General features: G+C 49.2%; 1 protein-coding gene across 6 annotated transcripts in view; it reads left to right on the top strand.

The window, feature by feature from the left end:
• Nucleotides 1-24,199, top strand: part of LOC147108425 (lipoprotein lipase-like) — a 389,032-nt gene that overhangs the window by 44,879 nt on the left and 319,954 nt on the right. For 2 of the 6 annotated variants that reach the window (XM_086005050.1, XM_086005049.1), the window contains exon 8: nt 4,324-4,486. The exons of 3 other annotated variants lie outside the window; for them this stretch is intronic. In XM_086005050.1, the coding sequence (XP_085861176.1) occupies nt 4,324-4,438 (115 nt within the window). In that variant the 3' untranslated portion in view covers nt 4,439-4,486. Of the gene's footprint in view, nt 1-4,323; nt 4,487-4,645; nt 4,835-24,199 lie in introns of those variants that run through there. One more of the 6 variants, XM_086005051.1, reaches the window with a different exon arrangement.

Raw genomic sequence — 24,199 nt, 5'->3', positions numbered from 1 at the left:
CAACACACGACCAGAATGATTGCTGGTTCAAAGACAAAGTGTGCAGACAATGTGGAAAAGTAGGACACATAGCACGAGTCTGCAGGTCGGGAAAGAAAACCAGCAATAAGAAACCTACCAAAGAAAAGTACAAGAAGGTACATAAGATGATGGAGAATAGTTCAGATGAACAAAAGAGTGATAATGACTCCGAAAGCAGGGAACTGAGTTGTCTGAAACTACATAATGTGATCACAACGGAGGATCACCGAACCATTTGGGTCACTCTCAAGATAGCAGGAGTCCAGGTAAAGATGGAATTGGACACAGGATCAGCCCTAACAGTCATAAACCGATGGGACTACGAGCGGCTATTCTCACAGGCAGGATCTGGCCAAAATGGACTGGGATCAGCTACTTGTAGGAAAATCTGCATCGGAGCAATGGGAGGCTTTCAGAAGGGAGATTGAGATCATACAATGGCAACATGTTCCCGTAAAGGTCAAGGGTGGTTCCAAAAACCACAGGGAACCTTGGATGTCAGGGGATATACGAGAATGGATTAGGAAAAAAAGGAGGGCTTTTGGCAGATACAAAAGGCTAAAGACGGAGGAAGCCCTAGAGGAGTACAAAAAGTGCAGGGGGATACTTAAAAAAGAAATTAGGAGATCAAGGAGGGGCCATGAAATAACACTGGCGAGCAAAATAAAGGAAAATCCTAAGATGCTTTATAAGTATATTAAGGGTAAGAGGATAACTAGGGAAAAAATAGGGCCCATTAGGGACAAAAGTGGCAATCTGTGTGTGGAGCCGGAAGATGTAGGAGGGGTTCTAAATGAATTTTTTGCATCTGTTTTCACTATGGAGGAGGAGGACGATGTAGACATAGAAATAGGGCGGGGGGACTGTGATATGCTCGAACATATTAACATCGAGAGGGAGGAGGTATTGGCGGTTTTAGCAGGCCTAAAAATGGATAAATCCCCAGGCCCGGACGAAATGTATCCCAGGCTGCTGTCTGAGGCAAAGGAAGAGATTGCGGGGGATCTAACACATATATTCAGGACCTCTCTGGCCACAGGGGATGTGCCAGAGGACTGGAGAACCGCTAATGTAGTACCATTATTCAAGAAGGGAAGTAGGGAAAAACCGGGGAACTACAGGCCAGTGAGCCTAACATCAGTGGTAGGAAAATTATTGGAAAAAATTCTGAGGGACAAAATTAGTCTCCACTTGGAGAGACAAGGATTAATCAGGGATAGTCAACATTGCTTTGTCAAGGGAAGATCATGTCTGACTAATTTGATTGAATTTTTTGAGGGGGTGGCTAGGTGTGTGGATGAGGGTAACGCAGTGGATGTGGTATACATGGATTTCAGTAAGGCCTTCGATAAAGTCCCGCACAGGAGACTGGTCAAGAAGGTAAGAGCCCATGGAATCCAGGGTGCCTTGGCACATTGGATACAAAACTGGCTTAGTGGCAGAAGGCAGAGGGTGATGTCGAAGGTTGTTTTTGTGACTGGAAGCCTGTGGCCAGTGGGGTACCACAGGGATCGGTGCTGGGTCCCTTGCTGTTTGTGGTCTACATTAATGACTTGAATATGAATGTAAAAGGTATGATCAGTAAGTTAGTCACAGACAGAACAGAAACCCCACAGTGCAGATAGAGGCCATTTTGGCCCATCGAGCCTGCACCGACACATATCCCACCCGATCCCCGCAACCACCTACACTAACACATATCCCACCCTATCCCCGTAACCCCACGTATTTAATCCTCCTAACACTAAGGGTCAATTTATCATAGCCAATCAACCTAACCCGCACATCTTTGGACTGTGGGAGGAAACCGGAGCACCCGGAGGAAACCCACGCAAACACGGGGAGAATGTGCAAACTCCACACAGACAGTCACCCAAGGCCGGATTCGATCCCGGGTCCCTGGCGCTGTGAGGCAACAGTGCTAACCACTATGCCACCGTGCGGATGATACAAAAATTGGTAGGGTGGTAAATAGCGAGGAGGGTAGCCTCAGTCTGCAGGACGATATAGATGGGTTGGTCAGATGGGCAGAACAGTGGCAAATGGAATTTAACCCGGAAAAGTGCGAGGTGATGCACTTTGGGGGGACTAACAAGGCAAGGGAATACACTATGAATGGTAAGACCCTAGGCAAGACGGAGGGGCAGAGGGATCTGGGTGTGCAAGTACACAGATCCCTGAAGGCGGCGGAACAGGTGGATAAAGTGGTAAAAAAGGCATATGGGATACTTGCCTTCATTAGCCGAGGCATAGAATATAAGAGCAAGGAGGTTATGATGGAGCTGTATAAAACACTGGTTAGGCCACAGCTGGAATACTGTGTGCAGTTCTGGTCGCCACACTACAGGAAGGATGTGATCGCTTTGGAGAGGGTGCAGAGGAGATTCACCAGGATGTTACCAGGGCTGGAGCGCTTCAGCTATGAAGAAAGACTGGGCAGATTGGGTTTGTTTTCCTTGGAGCAGAGGAGGCTGAGGGGGGACATGATTGAGGTGTACAAAATTATGAGGGGCATAGATAGGATGGATACTGAGGAGCTTTTTCCCTTAGTAGAAGGGTCAATAACTAGGGGGCATAGATTCAAGGTAAAAGGCGGGAGGTTTAGAGGGGATTTGAGAAAGAACTTTTTCACGCAGAGGGTGGTTGGAGTCTGGAACTCACTGCCTGAAAGGGTTGTGGAGGCAGGAACCCTCACAACATTTAAGAAGCATTTGGATGAGCACTTGAAATGCCATAACATACAAGGCTACGGACCAAATGCTGGAATATCACAGAAATCACAGAAACCCCACAGTGCAGATAGAGGCCATTTCGGCCCATCGAGCCTGCACTGACACATATCCCACCCGATCCCCGTAACCCCTACACCAACACATATCCCACCCTATCCCCGTAATCCCGCATATTTAATCCCCCCTAACACTAAGGGTCAATTTATCATAGCCAATCAACCTAACCCGCACATCTTTGGACTGTGGGAGGAAACCAGAGCACCCGGAGGAAACCCACGCAAACACGGGGAGAATGTGCAAACTCCACACAGACAGTCACCCGAGGCCGGATTCGAACCCGGGTCCCTGGCGCTGTGAGGCAACAGTGCTAACCACTATGCCACCGTGCTGGGATTAGATTAGACAGGGCTTGATGGCCGGCACGGACACGATGGGCCGAAGGGCCTCTATCCGTGCTGTATAACTCTATGGCCTAGAATTTCAGTATAGCCAGTTTTGGGGCGCTAACCTTAGCGCCCGCCCGAAGTTAGCGCCCGCCCGTCAGTTGCGCCCCGTTGCCGGAAATTCAGTGGCTTCGCCCTAAGAGGTTGTTGGAGCGCTAAAAGAGGCGTTCCACTACTATCTTTAGGCGCTAAGCCGGCGGTCCAGAGGGATAGCGCCCAGGCGGGGCGCAGCGCGGGTGCGGTCATTTTTTGATTGACAGCAGACCCCGTGGCGCCGACCAGCTCTTAAAGGGGGAAGGGACGAATTGGTCTGCTGCCACGCCCTGCACACTGCAGCCTTGCAAAGAGGCCTCAACACTGCTGCTCAGCCCCAGGGAGTCATGGCAACGCCAGAGAAGGCCCGTGAGCGTGCCCTGCGCTTCTCAGAGGGTGATCTGGAAATAATGGTCATAGCTCTGGAGCAGAGGCGCAGGATCTTGTTCCCAGAGAGTGGGAGGAATCCGACCCACCACGATTACACCAGAGCCTGGAAGCAGATCGCCCACAGGGTGACGTTCACTGGCGATGCCCCCAGGACCCACAAACAATGTCGTAAAAAATACAACGACCTGACCAGGATTGTCAGGGTGAGTACCCTTTCCAGTCTCCTCCTCATTCTTGCATGTACACCTGACATGATGGGCAAAGGGAGCTCAAAGTCCTAATGGCCAGCCCTCAGCCAGCAGCATTGGGACAGGCATGAGCATCAATTGGCCATTCTGCACTCTACACTCTGGCCAAGCTATTCCACCATGGGAGGCAGTGCACAGGACATCAGGGCTACACTCTGGCCAAGCTATTCCACCATGGGAGGCAGTGCACAGGACATCAGGGCTACACTCTGGCCAAGCTACTCCACCATGGGAGGCAGTGCACAGGACATCAGGGCTACACTCTGGCCAAGCTATTCCACCATGGGAGGCAGTGCACAGGACATCAGGGCTACACTCTGGCCAAGCTATTCCACCATGGGAGGCAGTGCACACTACATCAGGGCTACACTCTGGCCAAGCTATTCCACCATGGGAGGCAGTGCACACTACATCAGGGCTACACTGCGCACTTACAGCCCGTCCTTTCTCTTGCAGGCTAAAGTTGCCTATAATCGCCAGGCCCGTGCCAGGGCCAGGGGAGGACACGCCAAGCTGCAGAAGCTCACTCGGCTGGAGGAGCGCGTGTGTGTGCTCATGGGAGCCCGGCTGATCGTCCCCACAGCGTGCGGAGTAGCTGAGCCTCCACTGCCCGGCAATGGTAAGGACCTCGCCTTTTGGCCCTCTCGCATCGCACTTGCGCATCCGAGCTACCTCCTTTGCCACTGTCCCACCAATGCGCTGAATGCCACCAGTCCTAACTCCCTCGCTGACGCTGTCTCCTCACTCTGAAGCTACTCTTGTGCATTCCTGCTTTCAGCTGGTGACGACCAGGACCCTGAAGCTGCCAGTGACAGCCCCTCCGAGCAGGAGGAGGAGGAGGAGCAACAGCAAGCTGGACCATCGGGGGAACACTCAGGTCCCACAGGAGAGGACGAAATGCTTGACACGTCCTCACTGGACGAGTGCCTGGACGAGCTGTCGCAGGGGAATGCAGCTTCTGGGACCAGTGGCGTCCAGCCACCCAGGAGCCGTGCGCGTGGCCCGCGGCCTTCCCCCCAAAGGGGGGAAGGATCAGAGGGGAGTGCTGTTGATCAGCACACTCGCCGCCACCAACGTGGCAAGGTTCCCCTACTTCGGTCCCCTCCTCCCCAGCGGGAGAGTCGCGAAACCAGTCCGGACACCTTCACCTCGGAGGAGGCGCGGAAGCTGGATAAGATGGCCGAGGATTCGGACCGGTGCCACACGGAGCTCATGATCGTGGTGGGGCGCATGCCTGAGGCCATCGAGTCGCTGGCGACCAGTGTGCGCGAGTTCGGGGCATCAACCTCCGCGAGTGGCCGCATGCTGGCTGATGCCGTCAAGACCCTGGCGGGTGTGATGCGGGCGCACACCAGGACAACAGGGGCACTCACTGCTGCCACACGCGCTGTCTCAGGCAGGCATCGCCAGGGCAGCCGCCGCGCTGGAGCATCCCAGCGAGCCGCCCCTCGGCTGATTGCTGCGGATCCTGCAGTGCGGGCCCAGCCGAGTGGCAGCGCGCCACAGCACCAGCCAGCGCATCCCAGATGCCAGCTGGCCCACATTGCGCCATCCGTCGCCGCCATTCCCCCACTGGGGCATCAAGGGCAAGCGGCTGGAGCTGATGTTGGCCAGGCTGAGGTGCGCCACTCAGCAGACGGCCCCTCGAGGCCCAAAGACCGTGTAGGCCGCCCCCCAGCGGCATGTGGCGGAAGGACATCTGAGCCTCAGGCACCTTCCCCCAGCCTCGCAGCAGCCACTGGGCAGAGCTTGCGAAGGAGCAGCAGGCCGGGCAGGGGAGGCAAAAGGCTGGGCAAGGTCTCGCCCTCGCGGGCCACTCAGTAGAGGGTGTGGCCAGCTATCATTTTATATGGCGGTGGCCATCTTTCTTTTGCCCATGGTTGTTTGGTTCGTGGGCTTATTTTTTGCGTTAGGCCGAGGTTGAGGCCCGGGTTGTTCAAATGTGAAGTGACTCCTCCCCAGTTTGTGAGAGTGAGTCGTTTGTTGGGCTTTTTGTGGGGCCCGATGATTGTTTTGGGGGATTCATGTGGGAAGGGGTTTTCATTTTTGTGTAATAAATAGTTATCTTTATTCATGCAGTCTCCATGGTTGTTCTTCTTAGTGTTTGTTGGCTTCGCCGGCTGAGGGCTTGCGGAGCGGCTGCATTCATCTTCCCTCATGGCCCCAAGGCATTCCCTGACAGGGGGCTTAGAAGTACCGTGTAATAAGGTGGCGTCGCGCGGCCCTTGGCCCTGGTCGCTCCCTCCTGGGAACGTACTCCTGCTCCTCCTCCTCCTCCTCCTGCTCCTCCTCCTCCTCCTCCTGAGGTGCTGCTCCAACGTCAGGTGGCAGTGCCTGAGTCCTGCGGATAGCCAGGTTGTGTAGCATGCAGCAAACTACCACAAATTGGGAGACCCGGTCCGACGAATACTGGAGAGCTCCTCCGGAGCAATCAAGGCAGCGGAACCGCTGCTTGAGGACCCCAATAGTTTGCTCGATGATGTTGCGGGTGGTTTGATGGCTCTCGTTGTAAGCCTCTTCAGCAGCGGTCCTGGGCGCGTGGAGCGGGGTCATGAGCCAGGTACACAAAGGATAGCCTTTGTCCCCGAGTAGCCATCCTCTTGGGGGAGGCTGTGCCTCGAACATGTCATGCACAGTATTCTGCCGCAGGATAAAGGCATCGTGGCTGCTGCCTGGGAAGCTGGCATTGACAGCCATGATGCGCTGCTTGTGGTCACAGACCAGCTGCACATTCAGAGAATGGTAGCCCTTCTTGTTGCGATACTGCTCGCCATGCTCCAGAGGGACCTGCAAAGCCACATGCGTACAGTCAATGGCGCCCTGCACCAAGGGGAAGTCCCCGAGTCTGGCAAATCCCAATGCGCGCTGATGCTGGCTCTCCAGGGCCTTGGGGAAGGAGATGAATTGGCTTCTCCTTCTGAACAGTGCTTCGGTCACCTGGCGGATGCAGCGATGCGCGCTGTACTGGGAGATGTTTGCTATGTCCCCAGCAGCGGATTGGAAGGAGCCGGTGGCATAGAAGTTCAATGCCACCGTCACCTTCACTTCCACCGACAGAGACGTCCTGCACCTGAGCTTTGGCCGCAGATCTCTGCGAAGCAGGTGGCAGATCTCTGCAATCACCTCCTTTCGGAATCGGAGCCTTCTAACACATCGCAAGGCACTCATGTTTAGGTAGGAGCGCTGCTGGCGGTATAGCCTGACTGGGTAAGGCCTACGTGGCCGACGCCTGTAGCCCCCTCTGCCTCTAGCCAGGGCTGCCCCTCTCACAATGCGTCTGCGAGCCCTACGGACATGGCGCTGCAGCTCCGCGTTGGCCCCCCATGCAACCCCCATCAAATCCTGGCAAACACTCAAATTTCCAAAAGGCCACTTGCAGCGCTCTGGCCTGAGTCCAAAAATACCTGAGCTGTTGCTGCTTGAAACCAGTTAGCTATCCTCCTTGTTGTGTGTCCAGAAATGCGTTGCACAAGAGTGTTTGCTGAGAAATGGCTGGCCTTTATACTGGAGGGCACGTCCCCTTTAATTTGCGCCCCCCGGGGCCCGCGCTGGTTGTGTTGCATTCCTTTTTTCAAACGCTTCGGCCGCCAGCCGCACAATGGGGCGGTCCGACTGAAGTTTGGAATCGGGGCGGCCAAAGGGCGTTGCACGAGGATGTGACGTCATTTTCTGCGCGCGCATCCGGGCGGGCGCTAAACTTTGCACCGGCGCTAACGGCCAACTTAATTTGGGGCGAGGCGCAAACTGCGCTGCGCCCGGGTGCTACACGCATAGCGCCCGGAATTCACTTCTCTTAAGGCGCTAACTGCTGGCGCAATCAACTGAAAATCTAGCCCTATGACTCTATGACACATACCCTTGAGAGACACAAAAATGACTTTGAAGACGTACACGGGGCAAAAAGTCTACCCCAAAGGAAAAATAAGGGTAACCGTTATAACGGTAAGGAAACACCAAAACTAGACCTGTATGTATTGCAAGATGGATGACCACCATTACTGGGACGTGAATAGATCCGGTAAATACAACTGGATTGGCATTCCATACAGGCACTGACTGTCGCTGACAAAAAGGATGACGACGTCACACCTGGGCGACTGTCAAAGATCCTAACTGACGCGAAAGAAGTGTTCCAGCAAGGACTCGGAACACTAAAAGGCATGACAGCGATGATTAAAATTGAAGAAAACGCAAGCCTAAAATTTTTTAAGGCCAGACCGGTACCTTCTGCGATCCGCCCAGCCATCGAAGCAGAGCTGGAGAGTCTGGAACGTTCAGGTGTACTGCCCAAGATAGACTGGAGTGAGTGGGCTACACCCATCGTCCCTGTGATGAAAAAGTCGTTGAGCAGCACGCCTGGGGAACCAAGGAAGGTTCGCATCTGTGGGGACTTTAAGGTAACAGTGAACCCGATCCTTCACACCGTACAATATCCACTTCCGCGGATTGAAGATATTTTCACCTCGCTATCTGGAGGGAAATGCTTCACTAAGATTGATCTGGCCCAGGCGTATCTGCAAATGGAGGTAGAAGAAGCATCAAAAAAATACCTCACAATCAACACCCATAAAGGTCTCTACCAATACAACCGGCTGATATTCGGGGTAGCATCAGCTCCGGCTATTTGGCAGAGGGCAATGGAACAAGTCCTGCAAGGGATCCCAGGGACCCAGTGTTATTTGGACGACATCCTGGTCACGGGCGAAAATGACAGTGATCACCTTGCCAACCTGGAGCAGGTGCTCACTAGATTGCAGGAATATGGGCTCCGAGCTAACCGCCCCAAATGCGAGTTTTTTAGAAAACAGATCTCGTGTTGTGGCCACGTTATCGATAAAAAGGGGTTACATAAGTCCCCAGAGAAGATTGAGGCAGTAGTCAAGGCTCCAGCACCGGAAAATGTGTCACAACTGAGGTCGTTCCTCGGGCTGGTAAACTACTACCATAAGTTCTTGCCAAATTTGTCTACAATAATACACCCACTGAACACCCTACTGCAAACTGGGGTGCCATGGAAGTGGAGTGACGAATGTAGATGAGCTTACCAGAAGAGCAAAACACTAATCACATCAAAAGAGGTATTGGCCCATTACAACCCAGTATTACCAATTCGGTTGGCATGTGATGCGTCACCCTACGGCATTGGAGCGGTGCTGTCGCACAAATTCTCGGACAACTCAGAGAGGCCAATAGCCTTTGCGTCACGATCACTAACCTCAGCCGAGCGTAACTACACCCAGATTGACAGGGAGGCCCTCAGCCTAGTGTGGGGAGTGAAAAAGTTCAATCACTATCTGCACGGGCAGAAATTCACCTTGCTGACTGATCACCAGCCTCTTGTCTCCATTTTTTAATCCGAAGAAGGGCGTTCCGGTGATGACTGCACAACGACTACAAAGATGGTCACTTTTTCTAGGGGCGCACCACTATGAAATTGAATATAAGCGCACGAAACAGCATGGAAATGCTGATGGGCTATCACGCCTGCCACTGCCTACTGCGGAGGAAGCACCAGCAGTGGATCCTGTTGAAATATTCCATTCGACTATAGTTGAATACCTACCGGTAACTAATGCTTGTATCGAAAAGGAAACCCAAAATGACCCGACACTGTCTCGGGTATATGATTTGACGGTGAAGGGATGGCCAGCACATGGCGACTCACTGTTGCCAGCATTCTCAACAAGGAGAGAACAGCTGTCAGTGTGCCGGGGGACCTTGATGTGTGGATCCCGAGTGGTAATTCCACCCAAGTTAAAGGATAGAGTGCTCAATGAGCTTCATGAGGGTCATCTGGGAGGGCTTAAAATGAAAAGCCTAGCCAGGGCTTATGTGTGGTGGCCGGGAATCGATAAACAAATCGAGGACCTGACCAAGAGCTGCTCAGGATGCCAGAAAGTCCAAAATGCACCACCACAGGCCCCTCTACACCCATGGGAGTGGCCCTCATCTTCATGGCAATGGGTGCATATTGATTTTGCTGGTCCATTCATGGACTCAATGTTTTTAATAGCCATGGATGCACACTCGAAATGGCCTGAGGTCATCAAAATGTCCTCCACCACCACGGAGAAAACTATTGCAGTCCTACGGACCATTTTTGCCAGGAATGGCTTGCCAGAACAGATTTGCTCCGACAACGGACCACAGTTTGTGTCCGAAGAGTTCCAAAGGTTCTTGAAAAAGAATGGGGTAAGGCATTACACATCCGCCCCGTATCATCCAGCCACAAATGGATTGGCTGAGAGGTTCGTACAAACCTTTAAGAAGGCAATAAAGGCTATGTACAATGACAACATTCTGCTGCAGCACAAGGTGGACAATTTCCTGTTCGCCTACCAGAATGCGACACATGCAGTCACCAACCAGGCCCCAGCCATGACGTTCTTTAACCGAAGGTTAAGATCTCGCCTGGATTTGCTCAGACCAAACGTATGAAGAGATGTTGAGAGTAAGCAATTCCAGCATATCCATGAGAAGCCAACAAGGAGCTTCAATGTGGGGCAACCAGTCTTGGCCGCGACTAACGAACAGAAAAATGGCAGCCAGGAACGATATGCACACGGCAGGGCCCACTAATGTACACAGTGGACGTTGGGGAGAGCATCGTGAGACGCCATGCTGACCAGATCCTAGAGTCACAGGAACAAGTCAACCCCATGCCTCGCCCATACGTACCTGGTGATGAACCCGACGTACAGGTCGCATCTACCCCAGAAACAGTAGCATCGGAAGCTGATGAACCAACCGACGACAGGGGGCCAGAATCGCCTCCGCACCAAGAGCAAGACACTCGGGAAAGGCGCTATCCAGAAAGGATCAGGAAGCCTCCCCAAAGACGGAATATATAAATAGACTATTTTCAGCTAATGTTGCATGTTAAAAGTGATAATTGTAATTTGTTTGATATTTAATTGTTAAATGAGTGTTATGGTACTGTTAATCTAAAAGGGGAGGAATTGTAATGTATATACCTTTAAGGGGGGAACTATCTTTTACAGCTCATGTATACTGCAGTACCAGCAGTGACCACACCTGTATATAGCACTGAGTAGTAATCTGTACAGATCAGTTCCCGTGTGCGCCACGTTGAGTAAACACCTGTAGTACCGTTCTCCTGCAGTCTGTGTCTTATTATACACGGACACAACACTTTCCTAATCTGAGGGGCTCACTCGGCCACTTCAGAGGCAGTTAGGAGTCAACCATGCTGGTGTGGGACTGGAGTCACATGTAGGCCAGAGCGGGTAAGGACGGCAGGTTTCCTTCCCTAAAGGGCATTTGTGAACCAGTTGTGTTTTTACAACAATCCGACAGCTTCATGGGCCTGGATTTGTAGCTTGGAGGTGCATTCCGCATGGGGCGAGGGGGCTATTTTGAGGTCGGGAAACCTGGAAGTACAGGTTTCCCGAATGTCCTGCATCTTTTAACTGCAGGATGACTTTACATTTTTTGCTTTAGTTTTCCCGCCCTGATTGACAGGCTGGAGGCCTGCGGGCAGGAAAATCTACAGTACAAGACCATAGCCAAGCTGGTCTGAGAGCTGGCGGGTCTAGTGGGGGGGGTGGGCGAGATCGTGGGGGGGGGTCTGGTCACGGAGAGGGGAGGAGCAGACAGATCGCGGGGGGGTGGTTTACTGGGTAGCTTGTTAGGCCGGGTGGAAACACTCCTGCCAAAGACAGTGCTGTAAAGGCAGTTACCTCATGGATTCAGACCTTCTCGCCAAATTTCAGCTGCCGGGTTTGCTGAGACCTGGGGAACCCAGCCGACATGAGTTAAAAATAGAATGACTGTTGGAATGAAGGCAGGCAGCCTCATTATAATATTTAAATGAACAACCCGCCTCCTGCGAGCGGATTGGTTGCCCGCCCATCGTCCTGCACCTCGTTAAATACGGAAGTGGGAGGGTTGGGTTCCTGTTGCAGATTTTTTGAATTTTAACGTCTGACCCAACGCCAGCCCACCCAGTTTTGGGAGTTAAGAGTCAGCTCATGGTCACTTTTACTGATGCCGGTTTTTATTTCCAGATTTTTCAAACTGAATTCAAATATCTCAAATATTAAGCTTACGTTCCACATTAGTCCAGGCCTCTGGATTACTCGTCCAGTAACATAACCGTTACACCACCATACCCAACTACAGAGCCAGTTAGTTGCCAGACCAGGAGATTGGAAAGGCAGTAATTACCAGCGATGTCCTTGTGTTACTGAGTCCTTGTGTTACTGAGTCCTTGTGTTACTGAGTCCCTGTGTTACTCAGTCATTGTGTTACTGAGTCCTTGTGTACCTGAGTCCTTGTGTTACTGAGTCCTTGTGTTACTGAGTCCTTGTGTTACTGAGTCCTTGTGTTACTGAGTCCTTGTGTTACTGAGTCCTTGTGTTAGAGTACTTGGCCTAGAAATTCAGTTGGCTGCGCCAGCCATTAGCGCCTTAGGAGGAGTAGATCTCGAGCGCTAGGCGCTTAGCACCCGGGTGCAGCGCGATCTGCGCCTCGCCCCAAATTCAGTAGACATTTAGCGCCAGCGCAAAGTCATTGCGCGCGCTCATCTGCGCGCGCAGATCATGACGTCATTTCGTCATGCAACGCCCTTTGTGCGCCCGGAACCGGAACTTCACTCACGCCGCCCCATTGTGCGCCTGCCGGCCCTAGCGACTGTTGAGTCGAACGGTGCTCAGCCGATGCGGGCCGCGGGGAGCGCAAATTAAAGGGCACTCCTGCAGTAGAAAAGGCAGCCGTTTTGCAACACTCCTTTGGGGCGGGGGGGGGGAGGAGGAGGAGGAGGAGGAGGAGACCGAACCGGTACCACATAAAAAACTGATGGAGAGAAGCCCTCCCCAAAAACACAAATATACTAGTCTCGGCCTTTCATAAAAACAAATCCACCCTCTCCCTTTAAGAGCTCACCGGAGCCAGAGTGTCTGCCGGCAATCAGCAGCTCGCCGCACCTGCCCTGCGCCCAACTTCCGATGTTAGCGCCCCGGGCTGCCGGCTTAGCGCCTAATGATAGTCGTGCATCACCTGTTTTAGCGCAGCAGCAACCTCTTAGGGCGATGCAACTGAATATCGGCGAACGCGGCTCGACTTTGCGCCGGGCGCAAACATCAGCGGCCGCCCGGCTTTACCGCCCCAAAAGTGGCTATACTGAATTTCTAGACCCTTGTGTTACTGAGTCCTTGTGTTACTGAGTCCTTGTGTTACTGAGTCCATGTGTTACTGAGTCCTTGTGTTATTGAGTCCTTGTGTTACTGAGTCCTTGTGTTACTGAGTCCTTGTGTTACTGAGTCCTTGTGTTACTGAGTCCTTGTGTAACTGAGTCCTTGTGTTACTGTGTCAATGTGTTACTGAGTCCTTGTGTTACTGAGTCCTTGTGCTACTGAGTCCTTGTGTTACTGAGTCCGTGTGTTACTGAGTCCGTGTGTTACTGAGTCCTTGTGTTACTGAGTCCTTGTGTTACTGAGTCCTTGTGTTAGAATCCTTGTGTTACTGAGTCCTTGTGTTACTGAGTCCTTGTGTTACTGAGCCCTTCTGTTACTGAGTCCTTGTGTTACTGAGTCCTTGTGTTACTGAGTCCTTGTGTTACTGAGTCCTTGTGTTACTGAGTCCTTGTGTTACTGAGCCCTTCTGGAGTCAATGTGTTACTGAGTCCTTGTGTTACTGAATCCTTGTGTTACTGAGTCCTTGTGTTACTGAGTCAATGTGTTACTGAGTACCTTGTGTTACTGAGTCAATGTGTTACTGAGTACCTTGTGTTACTGAGTCCTTGTGTTACTGAGTCCTTGTGTTACTGAGTCCTTGTGTTACAGAGTCCTTGTGTTACTGAGTCAATGTGTTACTGAGTTAATGTGTTACTGAGTCCTTGTGTTACTGAGTCCATGTGTTACTGAGTCCTTGTGTTACTGAGTCCTTGTGTTATTGAGTCCTTGTGTTACTGAGTCCTTGTGTTACTGAGTCCTTGCGTTACTGAGTCCTTGTGTTACTGAGTCCATGTGTTACTGAGTCCTTGTGTTACTGAGTCAATGTGTTACTGAGTCCTTGTGTTACTGAGTCCTTGTGTTACTGAGTCCATATGTTATTGAGTCCTTGTGTTACTGACTCCTTGTGATACTGAGACCTTGTGTTACTGAGTCCTTGTGTTACTGAGTCCTTGTGTTACTGAGACCTTGTGTTACTGAGTCCTTGTGTTACTGAGTCCTTGTGTTACTGAGTCCTTGTGTTACTGAGTCCTTGTGTTACTGTGTCAATGTGTTACTGAGTCCTTGTGTTACTGAGTCCTTGTGTTACTGAGTCCTTGTGTTACTGAGTCCTTGTGTTAGAGTCCTTGGCTTAGAAATTCAGTTCGCTGCGCCAGCCATTAGCGCCTTAGGAGGAGTAGTTCTCGAGCGCTAGGCGCTTAGCGCCCGGGCGCAGCGCGATCTGCACCTCGCCCCAACTTCAGTAGACATTTAGTGCCGGCGCAAAGTCATTGCGCGCGCTCATCTGCGCGCGCAGATCATGATGTCATTTCGCCGTGCAACGCCCTTTGTGCGCCCGGAACCGAAACTTCACCCGCGCCGCCCCATTGTGCGCCTGCCGGCCCTAGCGACTGTTGAATCAAACGGTGCTTAGCCAATGCGGGCCGCGGGGAGCGCAAATTAAAGGGCACTCCTGCAGTAGAAAAGGCAGTCCTTTTGCAACACTCCTTTGGGGCGGGGGGGGGGCGAGGAGGAGGAGGAGGAGGAGGAGACCGAACCGGTACCACATAAAAAACTGATGGAGAGAAGCCCTCCCCAAAAACACAAATACACTAGTCTCGGCCTTTCAAAAAAACAAATCCACCCTCCCCCTTTAAGAGCTCACCGGAGCCAGAGTGTCTGCTGGCAATCAGCTGCTCACCGCACCTGCCCTGCGCACAACTTCCGGTGTTAGCGCCCTGGGCTGCCGGCTTAGTGGCTAATGATAGTCGTGCATCACCAGTTTTAGCGCAGCAGCAACCTCTTAGGGCGATGCAACTGAATATCGGTGAAGGGGGCTCGACATTGCGCAGGGCGCAAACTTTAGTGTCCGCCCGAATTTGCCGCCCCAAAAGTGTCTATACTGAATTTCTAGGCCCTTGTGTTACTGAGTCCTTGTGTTACTGAATCCTTGTGTTACTGAGTCCATGTGTTACTGAGTCCTTGTGTTATTGGGTCCTTGTGTTACAGAGTCCTTGTGTTACTGAGTCCTTGTGTAACTGAGTCCTTGTGTTACTGAGTCCTTGTGTTACTGAGTCCTTGTGTTACTGAGTCCTTGTCTTAATGAGTCCATGTGTTACTGAGTCCTTGTGTTACTGAGTCCTTGTGTTACTGAGTCCTTGTGTTACTGAGTCAATCTGTTACTGAGTCCTTGTGTTACTGAGTCCTTGTGTTACAGAGTGTTGTGTATGTAACCTGTTCCACCTTAAGAGAGCTTAAGCCTGTTCCACTTTAAGAGATGTACTACTTTCTCAGGCTGCTGTAGACGTAATACCGGGGGTGAACACACCGGTATATAAGCACTGTGCAGTAATCTTGTATTCAGAATAGTTCCTACCTCCAACCAGTAAAGACCTGTTTTTGATTGTTATTAATTAGTCTGTGTCTTAATTAACTAGATAACTCACAGATTTTACACTGGCGACGAGTCTGATTCGGACCCTGCGGCAATCACTCCACGGCAGCTTCGTCCACAGCCAGGACGTTGCGGAGAGGTTTCCACCCTCTCCACCCCACTGGAAGACATCCTGACCTCGGAGCCTCCATCGGCGACCGTCAGCTTCTTCTCCAAATTAGTGGTGGGTAAGCCGTTGTCTGAGCCGGGCAGCGACGCGACAGGCAGTCGACCACGTTGGCTGCACGAACGGGGCTGGGGGAGCCGGAGGAATAGGGCGCGGGAGCCGCTTCGAGCGGGAGGCGTTTCAACAGAGCGATCGCATCTCCTGATAAGGGCCGAGAGCCGCGAGAGCGATCGCATCTCCAGATAAGGGCCGAGAGCCGCTTCGGTCGGGAGCCACTTCGCGATCCAGCGATCGCATCCGCTGATAAGGCCGCACTCGGGCGATCGCGGCGAAGATAAGGGCCGCACTCGGGGGCTGAAGGGAGACGGCGTCGGGGGACGGGTGAAGACCGCCAAGCGTGGGAAAACCACCATTTTGTGGGCGGAGGACGACGGCAAGAGTGGGAAGCCGCCATCTTGGATAGCAGTAAAAAAAAAAAATCAGAGAAATTGCAAATCTGATAAAGTACTACAATACCTAAACACGGGAATATTAGCAACTTTGATAGTGACATCGAAGATTGGGCCATATATGTTGAACGAGTTAAAAATTATTGTAAGGCCAATAAAATTCGTGAGGCTGATAAAGCACTAACATTATTAAATTTAATGGGTGCGAAGACATACGGGCAATTGAAACACCTGTTATCACCAGATGAACCGGCGGATAAGACGTTCGATGAGATTGTTACTGTCCTGAAAGATCATCTAAACCCCACGCCGTTGATGCTAGTGGAACGATTTAAATTTTATGACAGAAGGCAGCTACAGCATGAAAGCAATGCTGAATATTTGCTGGAATTGCATAAATTAGCGAAATATTGCCAGTTTGGAACGGGACTGACAGATGCACTACGAGACAAATTTGTGTGTGGTTTATTTAAACAGGATACACAAAAGCGACTGCTCAAGGAGAATGAGCTGACGCTTGAGAAGGCGGTCACTATGGCAGCAGCACACGAAGCCGCAGCGAGAGGCACGGCAGTAATGCAGCTACGGTCACCGGAGCTCAGTGCACACAAATTGGGTGTGAGTTCTGGCAAATTTTATCGTTGTGGAAAGACAACGCATGATCAGAACCAGTGTTGGTTTAAAAACCAAGAATGTAGAACTTGTGGTAGGCTTGGACATATAGCTAGAGTATGCAGGTCAGCGAAGAAGACCAGCAACAAGAAGTCACCGCAAGGAAAATACGCAAAAGTACACAAGGTGGCCGAACAGGAGTCCGATTCAGACGCTAGCAGTAATGAACTGGCTGGCTTAAGCAGTATTGAACTGGCTAGCTTAAGGGTACTCAACGTTGGTAAGGGTGCAGACCTCCAGACAATTTGGGTTACTCTTCAGATAGAAGGAGTCCAAGTAAAAATGGAATTGGACACTGGATCGGCATTGTCGGTCATGAATAAGAAAGATTACAGAAGGTTATTCCAACATATTCCCCTACAGGATACGGAGATTATATTGACAACCTACACGGGGCAGAGAGTGTACCCCATCGGGACAATAAAGGTTGCAGTGGCCAACAAGGGCAAAGGAAGTCAAATAATGGACTTATATATGCTACCGGAGGGAGGTCCACCACTACTAGGCCGGGAGTGGTTTAGAAACATAAATATGGACTGGCATTCGCTAAAAGCCATAAAGAGTGAGAACTCGGTGCAGATAATCAGCCCAGACTCTAGAACTGATGATGGTAAGACCAACCCATGTGCAAAAGACAAAGTTTCAGCACAGAATTCCACTGAGCAACAACAACATAGTTTAACAGAGAATTCTGAGTCTGTCAAGTCTACTGATATGCACATTTTTGAGGGACACTGGGCTCGAACTCAACTCCATTTCAAACTACAACAGCAATTAGAACAAATGATTCACCGTTTTGAGCAAGAGATGAATGAAATAAAAAAGTTCTTTGTTACAGAGTGGGAGAATCTGGAAAGGCAACAGAAGCAATTGATGGAGAAAATGGAGCAGGAGCACACCAACCATCTGCGCGAGGAGGCCAAACGAATCAAAGCTGATTCAGGTTCTGAAGGTGCGTGCCATAATCTGGTGTCAGAAGAGTTAATGGTCAGCCAACTCTTTCATATGCTGAGGGACAAGACTCTGAAATGGGAAAAACTTGAACACGAGCTGCGATCTTCAAAGGAAAAGGGTTCGGAGCTCTCAAAAGTCATTGAGATGGCTGATGTGACGACACAGACTGAAACGACTGCAACAGAGCAGCCACTGGATGCCAAAAGTACGCTGACTCACGTCAATGTAGAACAACAGACCGCTGAAACAGCTGCTCCGGTAGAGGGATTGCATAGTCCGATCAATCAATCTCCAAAGGAAGTTGAAGTATTAAAATCACAAATGAGGTCACTAGTAAACGACTTGCTGAAAGCCCAGAAAAAGCTGGAGGCAGAGGTACACATGAAGAAGTCTCTTCAGGAAAGATGTCTGGATTTGGAACAAGAGCTGGCTAACATCCAGCTGGGTATGGAGGAAATAGACGACCCTCTCGCTGACCTGTCGGACGACTCCGAATATTACTATGTCCTGTCCTGCCCAACTTGTAACTTCGACTCCCACCATAAAGAAATCATGGCGGAGCACCGAAAGTCTAGGGAACATCGGGAGAAGGTGGCTATCCTACAAAAAAAAAAGGAGGAAGAGAAGGAGGAACTGCGCATGCAGCTGGCAGCTGTGGCAGCTGACAATGGAGCCCAGAGAGTCTCCAAGAAGCAGAAAAGGAAAAGTAAAAACAGAAGATGACTCATCTGAACCATTATCATCTCTACCAGAACACACATGTGGTCCCTCCGAACGGAGCCAGATCAGTTCGGAAGTTCAAGCTGTTAAATCCATGAAAGGGCTATTGAATGAGTAACGTGAACCGACTACACCACAGAGATTGAATCTGTGAACTGTTTTCCGCAGAGACTGAATCTGTGATATGTTACGTTAAACATGAAGTTATATATGTTATTACGTTATGTTAAATGGGGGGGATGACTATAAAGCTAAGAAGGGAGGAGTGTTGTGTATGTAACCTGTTCCACCTTAAGAGAGCTTAAACCTGTTCCCCCTTAAGAGATGTACTACTTTCTCAGGCTGCTGTAGACGTAATACCGGGGGTGAATACACCGGTATATAAGCACTGTGCAGTAATCTTGTATTCAGAATAGTTCCTACCTCCAACCAGTAAAGCCCTGTTTTTGATTGTTATTAATTAGTCTGTGTCTTAATTAACTAGATAACTCACAGATTTATCACAGAGTCCTTGTGTTACAGAGTCCGTGTGTTACTGAGTCCTTGTGTTACTGAGTCTGTGTGTTACTGAGTCCTTGTGTTACTGAGTCCTTGTGTTACTGAGTCCTTCTGTTACTGAGTCCTTGTGTTAGAATCCTTCTGTTACTGAGTCCTTGTGATACTGAGTCCTTGTGATACTGAGTCCTTGTGTTACTGAGTCCTTGTGTTACTGATTCCTTGTGTTACTGATTCCTTGTGTTACTGTGTCCTTGTGTTACTGAGTCAATGTGTTACTGAGACCTTGTGTTACTGAGTCCTTGTGTTACTGAGTCCTTGTGTTACTGAGTCCTTGTGTTACTGATTCCTTGTGTTACTGAGTCCTTGTGTTACTGAGTCCTTGTGTTACTGAGTCCTTGTGTTATTCAGTCCTTGTGTTCCTGATTCCTTGTGTTACTGTGTCCTTGTGTTACTGAGTCAATGTGCTACTGAGACCTGGTGTTACTGAGTCCTTGTGTTACAGAGTCCTTGTGTTACAGAGTCCTTGTGTTACAGAGTCCTTGTGTAACTGAGTCCTTGTGTAACTGAGTCCTTGTGTAACTGAGTCCTTGTGCAACTGAGTCCTTGTGTAACTGAGTCCTTGTGTTACTGAGTCCTTGTGTTACTGAGTCCTTGTGTTACTGAGTCAATGTGTTACTGAGTCCTTGTGTTACTGAGTCCTTGTGTTACTGAGTCCTTGTTTTACTGAGTCCTTGTGTTACTGAGTCCTTGTGTTACTGAGTCCTTGTGTTACTGAGTCCTTGTGTTACTGAGTCCTTGTGTTACTGAGTCAATGTGTTACTGGATCAATGTGTTCCTGAGTCCTTGTGTTACTGAGTCAATGTGTTACTGAGTCCTTGTGTTACTGAATCCTTGTTTTACAGGGTCCTTGTGTTATTGAGTCCTTGTGTTACTGAGTCCTTGTGTTACTGAGTCCTTGTGTTACTGAATCCTTGTTTTACAGGGTCCTTGTGTTACTGAGTCCTTGTGTTACTGAGTCCATTTTTTACTGAGTCCTTGTGTTACTGAGTCCTTGTGTTACTGAGTCCTTGTGTTACTGAGCCCTTGTGTTACTGAGTCCTTGTGTTGCTGAGTCCATGTGTTACAGAGTCCTTGTGTTACAGAGTCCTTGTGTTACTGAGTCCATGTGTTACCGAGTCCTTGTGTTACTGAGTCCTTGTGTTACTGAGTCAATGTGTTACTGAGTCCTTGTTTTACTGAGTCCTTGTGTTACTGACTCCTTGTGTTACTGAGTCCTTGTGTTACTGAGTCCTTGTGTTACTGAGTCCTTGTGTTACTGAGTCAATGTGTTACTGGGTCAATGTTTTACTGAGTCCTTGTGTTACAGAGTCCGTGTGTTACTGAGTCCTTGTGTTACTGAGTCCTTGTGTTACTGAGTCCTTCTGTTACTGAGTCCTTGTGTTACCGAGCCCTTGTGTTACTGAGTCAATGTGTTACTGAGTCCTTGTGTTACTGAGTTCTTGTGTTACTGAGTCCTTGTGTTACTGAGTCCTTGTGTTACTGAGTCCTTGTGTTACTGAGTCAATGTGTTACTGGGTCAATGTGTTACTGAGTCCTTGTGTTACAGAGTCCGTGTGTTACTGAGTCGTTGTGTTACTGAGTCCTTGTGTTACTGAGTCCTTCTGTTACTGAGTCCTTGTGTTAGAATCCTTCTGTTACTGAGTCCTTGTGTTACTGAGTCCTTGTGTTACTGATTCCTTGTGATACTGATTCCTTGTGTTACTGATTCCTTGTGTTACTGTGTCCTTGTGTTACTGAGTCAATGTGTTACTGAGTCCTTGTGTTACTGAATCCTTGTTTTACAGGGTCCTTGTGTTATTGAGTCCTTGTGTTACTGAGTCCTTGTTTCACTGAGTCCTTGTGTTACTGAGTCCTTGTTTTACTGAGTCCTTGTGTTACTGAGTCCTTGTTTTACTGAGTCCTTGTGTTACTGAGTCCTTGTGTTACTGAGTCAATGTGTTACTGGGTCAATGTGTTACTGAGTCCTTGTGTTACACATTCCGTGTGTTACTGAGTCCTTGTGTTACTGAGTCCTTGTGTTACTGAGTCCTTCTGTTACTGAGTCCTTGTGTTAGAATTCTTCTGTTACTGAGTCCTTGTGTTACTGAGTCCTTGTGTTACTGAGTCTTTGTGTTACTGATTCCTTGTGTTACTAATTCCTTGTGTTACCGATTCCTTGTGTTGCTGTGTCGTTGTGTTACTGAGTCAATGTGTTACTGAGACCTTGTGTTACTGAGTCCTTGTGTTACTGAGTCCTTGTGTTACTGAGTCCTTGTGTTACTGAGTCCTTGTGTTACTGAGTCCTTGTGTTACTGAATCCTTGTGTTACTGAGTCCTTGTGCTACTGAGTCCTTGTGTTACTGAGTCCTTGTGTTACTGAGTCAATGTGTTACTGAATCCTTGTTTTACAGGGTCCTTGTGTTACTGAGTCCTTGTGTTACTGACTCCATTTGTTACTGAGTCCTTGTGTTACTGAATCCTTGTTTTACGGAGTCCTTGTGTTACTGAGTCCTTGTGCTACTGAGTCCTTGTGTTACTCAGTCCTTGTGTTACTGAGTCAATGTGTTACTGAATCCTTGTTTTACAGGGTCCTTGTGTTACTGAGTCCTTGTGTTACTGAGTCCAATTTTTACTGAGTCCTTGTGTTACTGAGTCCTTGTGTTATGGAGTACTTGTGTTACTGAGTCCTTGTGTTACTGAATCCTTGTTTCACAGGGTCCTTGTGTTACTGAGTCCTTGTGTAACTGAGTCCATTTTTTACTGAGTCCTTGTGTTACTGAGTCCTTGTGTTACTGAGTCCTTGTGTTACTGAGTCCTTGTGTCACTGAGTCCTTGTGTTACTGAGTCCTTGTGTTCCTGAGTCCTTGTGTTACTGAGTCCATGTGTTACAGAGTCCTTGTGTTACAGAGTCCTTGTGTTACAGAGTCCTCGTGTAACTGAGTCCTTGTGTAACTGAGTCCTTGTGTAACTGAGTCCTTGCATAACTGAGTCCTTGTGTTACTGAGTCCTTGTGTTACTGAGTCCTTGTGTTACTGAGTCCTTGTGTTACTGAGTCCTTGTGTTACTGAGTCCTTGTGTTACTGAGTCCTTGTGTTACTGAGTCAATGTGTTACTGAATGCTTGTTTTACAGGGTCCTTGTGTTACTGAGTCCTTGTGTTACTGACTCCATTTGTTACTGAGTCCTTGTGTTACTGAGACCTTGTTTTACGGAGTCCTTGTGTTACTGAGTCCTTGTGCTACTGAGTCCTTGTGTTACTGAGTCCTTGTGTTACTGAGTCAATGTGTTACTGAATCCTTGTTTTACAGGGTCGTTGTGTTACTGAGTCCTTGTGTTACTGAGTCCATTTGTTACTGTGTCCTTGTGTTACTGAGTCCTTGTGTTATGGAGTACTTGTGTTACTGAGTCCTTGTGTTACTGAATCCTTGTTTCACAGGGTCCTTGTGTTACTGAGTCCTTGTGTTACTGAGTCCATTTTTTACTGAGTCCTCGTGTTACTGAGTCCTTGTGTTACTGAGTCCTTGTGTTACTGAGTCCTTGTGTCACTGAGTCCTTGTGTTCCTGAGTCCTTGTGTTACTGAGTCCTTGTGTTACTGAGTCAATGTGTTATTGAGTCATTGTTTTACTGAGTCCTTGTGTTACTGAGTCCTTTTGTTACTGAGTCCTTGTGTTACTGAGCCTTGTGTTACTGAGTCCTTGTGTTACTGAGTCCTTGTTTTACTGAGTCCTTGTGTTACTGAGTCCATGTGTTACAGAGTCCTTGTGTAACTGAGTCCTTGTGTAACTGAGTCCTTGTGTTACTGAGTCCTTGTGTTACTGAGTCCTTGTGTTACTGAGTCCTTGTGTTACTGAGTCAATGTGTTATTGATTCCTTGTGTTACTGAGTCCTTGTGTTGCTGAGTCCTTGTGTTACTGAGTCCTTGTGTTACTGAGTCCTTGTGTTACTGAATCCTTGTGTTACTGAGTCCTTGTGTTACCGAGTCCTTGTGTTACTGAGTCAATGTGTTAATGAGTCCTTGTGTTACTGAGTCCTTGTGTTACTGAGTCCTTGTGTTACTGAGTCCTTGTGTCACTGAGTCCTTCTGTTACTGAGTTCTTGTGTTCCTGAGTCCTTGTGTTACTGAGTCCATGTGTTACAGAGTCCTTGTGTTACAGAGTCCTTGTGTTACAGAGTCCTCGTGTAACTGAGTCCTCGTGTAACTGAGTCCTTGTGTAACTGAGTCCTTGCGTAACTGAGTCCTTGTGTTACTGAGTCGTTGTGTTACTGAGTCCTTGTGTTACTGAGTCCTTGTGTTACTGAGTCCTTGTGTTACTGAGTCCTTGTGTTACTGAGTCGATGTGTTACTGAATCCATGTTTTACAGGGTCCTTGTGTTACTGAGTCCTTGTGTTACTGACTCCATTTGTTACTGAGCCCTTGTGTTACTGAGACCTTGTTTTATGGTGTCCTTGTGTTACTGAGTCCTTGTGCTACTGAGTCCTTGTGTTACTGAGTCCTTGTGTTACTGAGTCAATGTGTTACTGAATCCTTGTTTTACAGGGTCGTTGTGTTACTGAGTCCTTGTGTTACTGAGTCCATTTGTTACTGAGTCCTTGTGTTACTGAGTCCTTGTGTTATGGAGTACTTGTGTTACTGAGTCCTTGTGTTACTGAATCCTTGTTTCACAGGGTCCTTGTGTTACTGAGTCCTTGTGTTACTGAGTCCATTTTTTACTGAGTCCTTGTGTTACTGAGTCCTTGTGTTACTGAGTCCTTGTGTTACTGAGTCCTTGTGTCACTGAGTCCTTGTGTTCCTGAGTCCTTGTGTTACTGAGTCCTTGTGTTACTGAGTCAATGTGTTATTGAGTCATTGTTTTACTGAGTCCTTGTGTTACTGAGTCCTTGTGTTACTGAGTCCTTGTGTTACTGAGTCCTTGTGTTACTGAGCCTTGTGTTACTGAGTCCTTGTGTTACTGAGTCCTTGTTTTACTGAGTCCTTGTGTTACTGAGTCCATGTGTTACAGAGTCCTTGTGTAACTGAGTCCTTGTGTAACTGAGTCCTTGTGTTACTGAGTCCTTGTGTTACTGAGTCCTTGTGTTACTGAGTCCTTGTGTTACTGAGTCAATGTGTTATTGATTCCTTGTGTTACTGAGTCCTTGTGTTGCTGAGTCCTTGTGTTACTGAGTCCTTGTGTTACTGAGTCCTTGTGTTACTGAGTCCTTGTATTACTGAGTCCTTGTGTTACTGAGTCCTTGTGTTACTGAGTCAATGTGTTACTGAGTCAATGTGTT

Source organism: Somniosus microcephalus, chromosome 13 (assembly GCF_052327205.1).
Source record: "Somniosus microcephalus isolate GS21.2 chromosome 13, FLI_Smic_1.0, whole genome shotgun sequence".
Lineage (NCBI taxonomy): Eukaryota > Metazoa > Chordata > Chondrichthyes > Squaliformes > Somniosidae > Somniosus > Somniosus microcephalus.
Note: the sequence above shows the minus strand (reverse complement) of the source record. Positions and strands in the feature narration are given on the sequence as shown.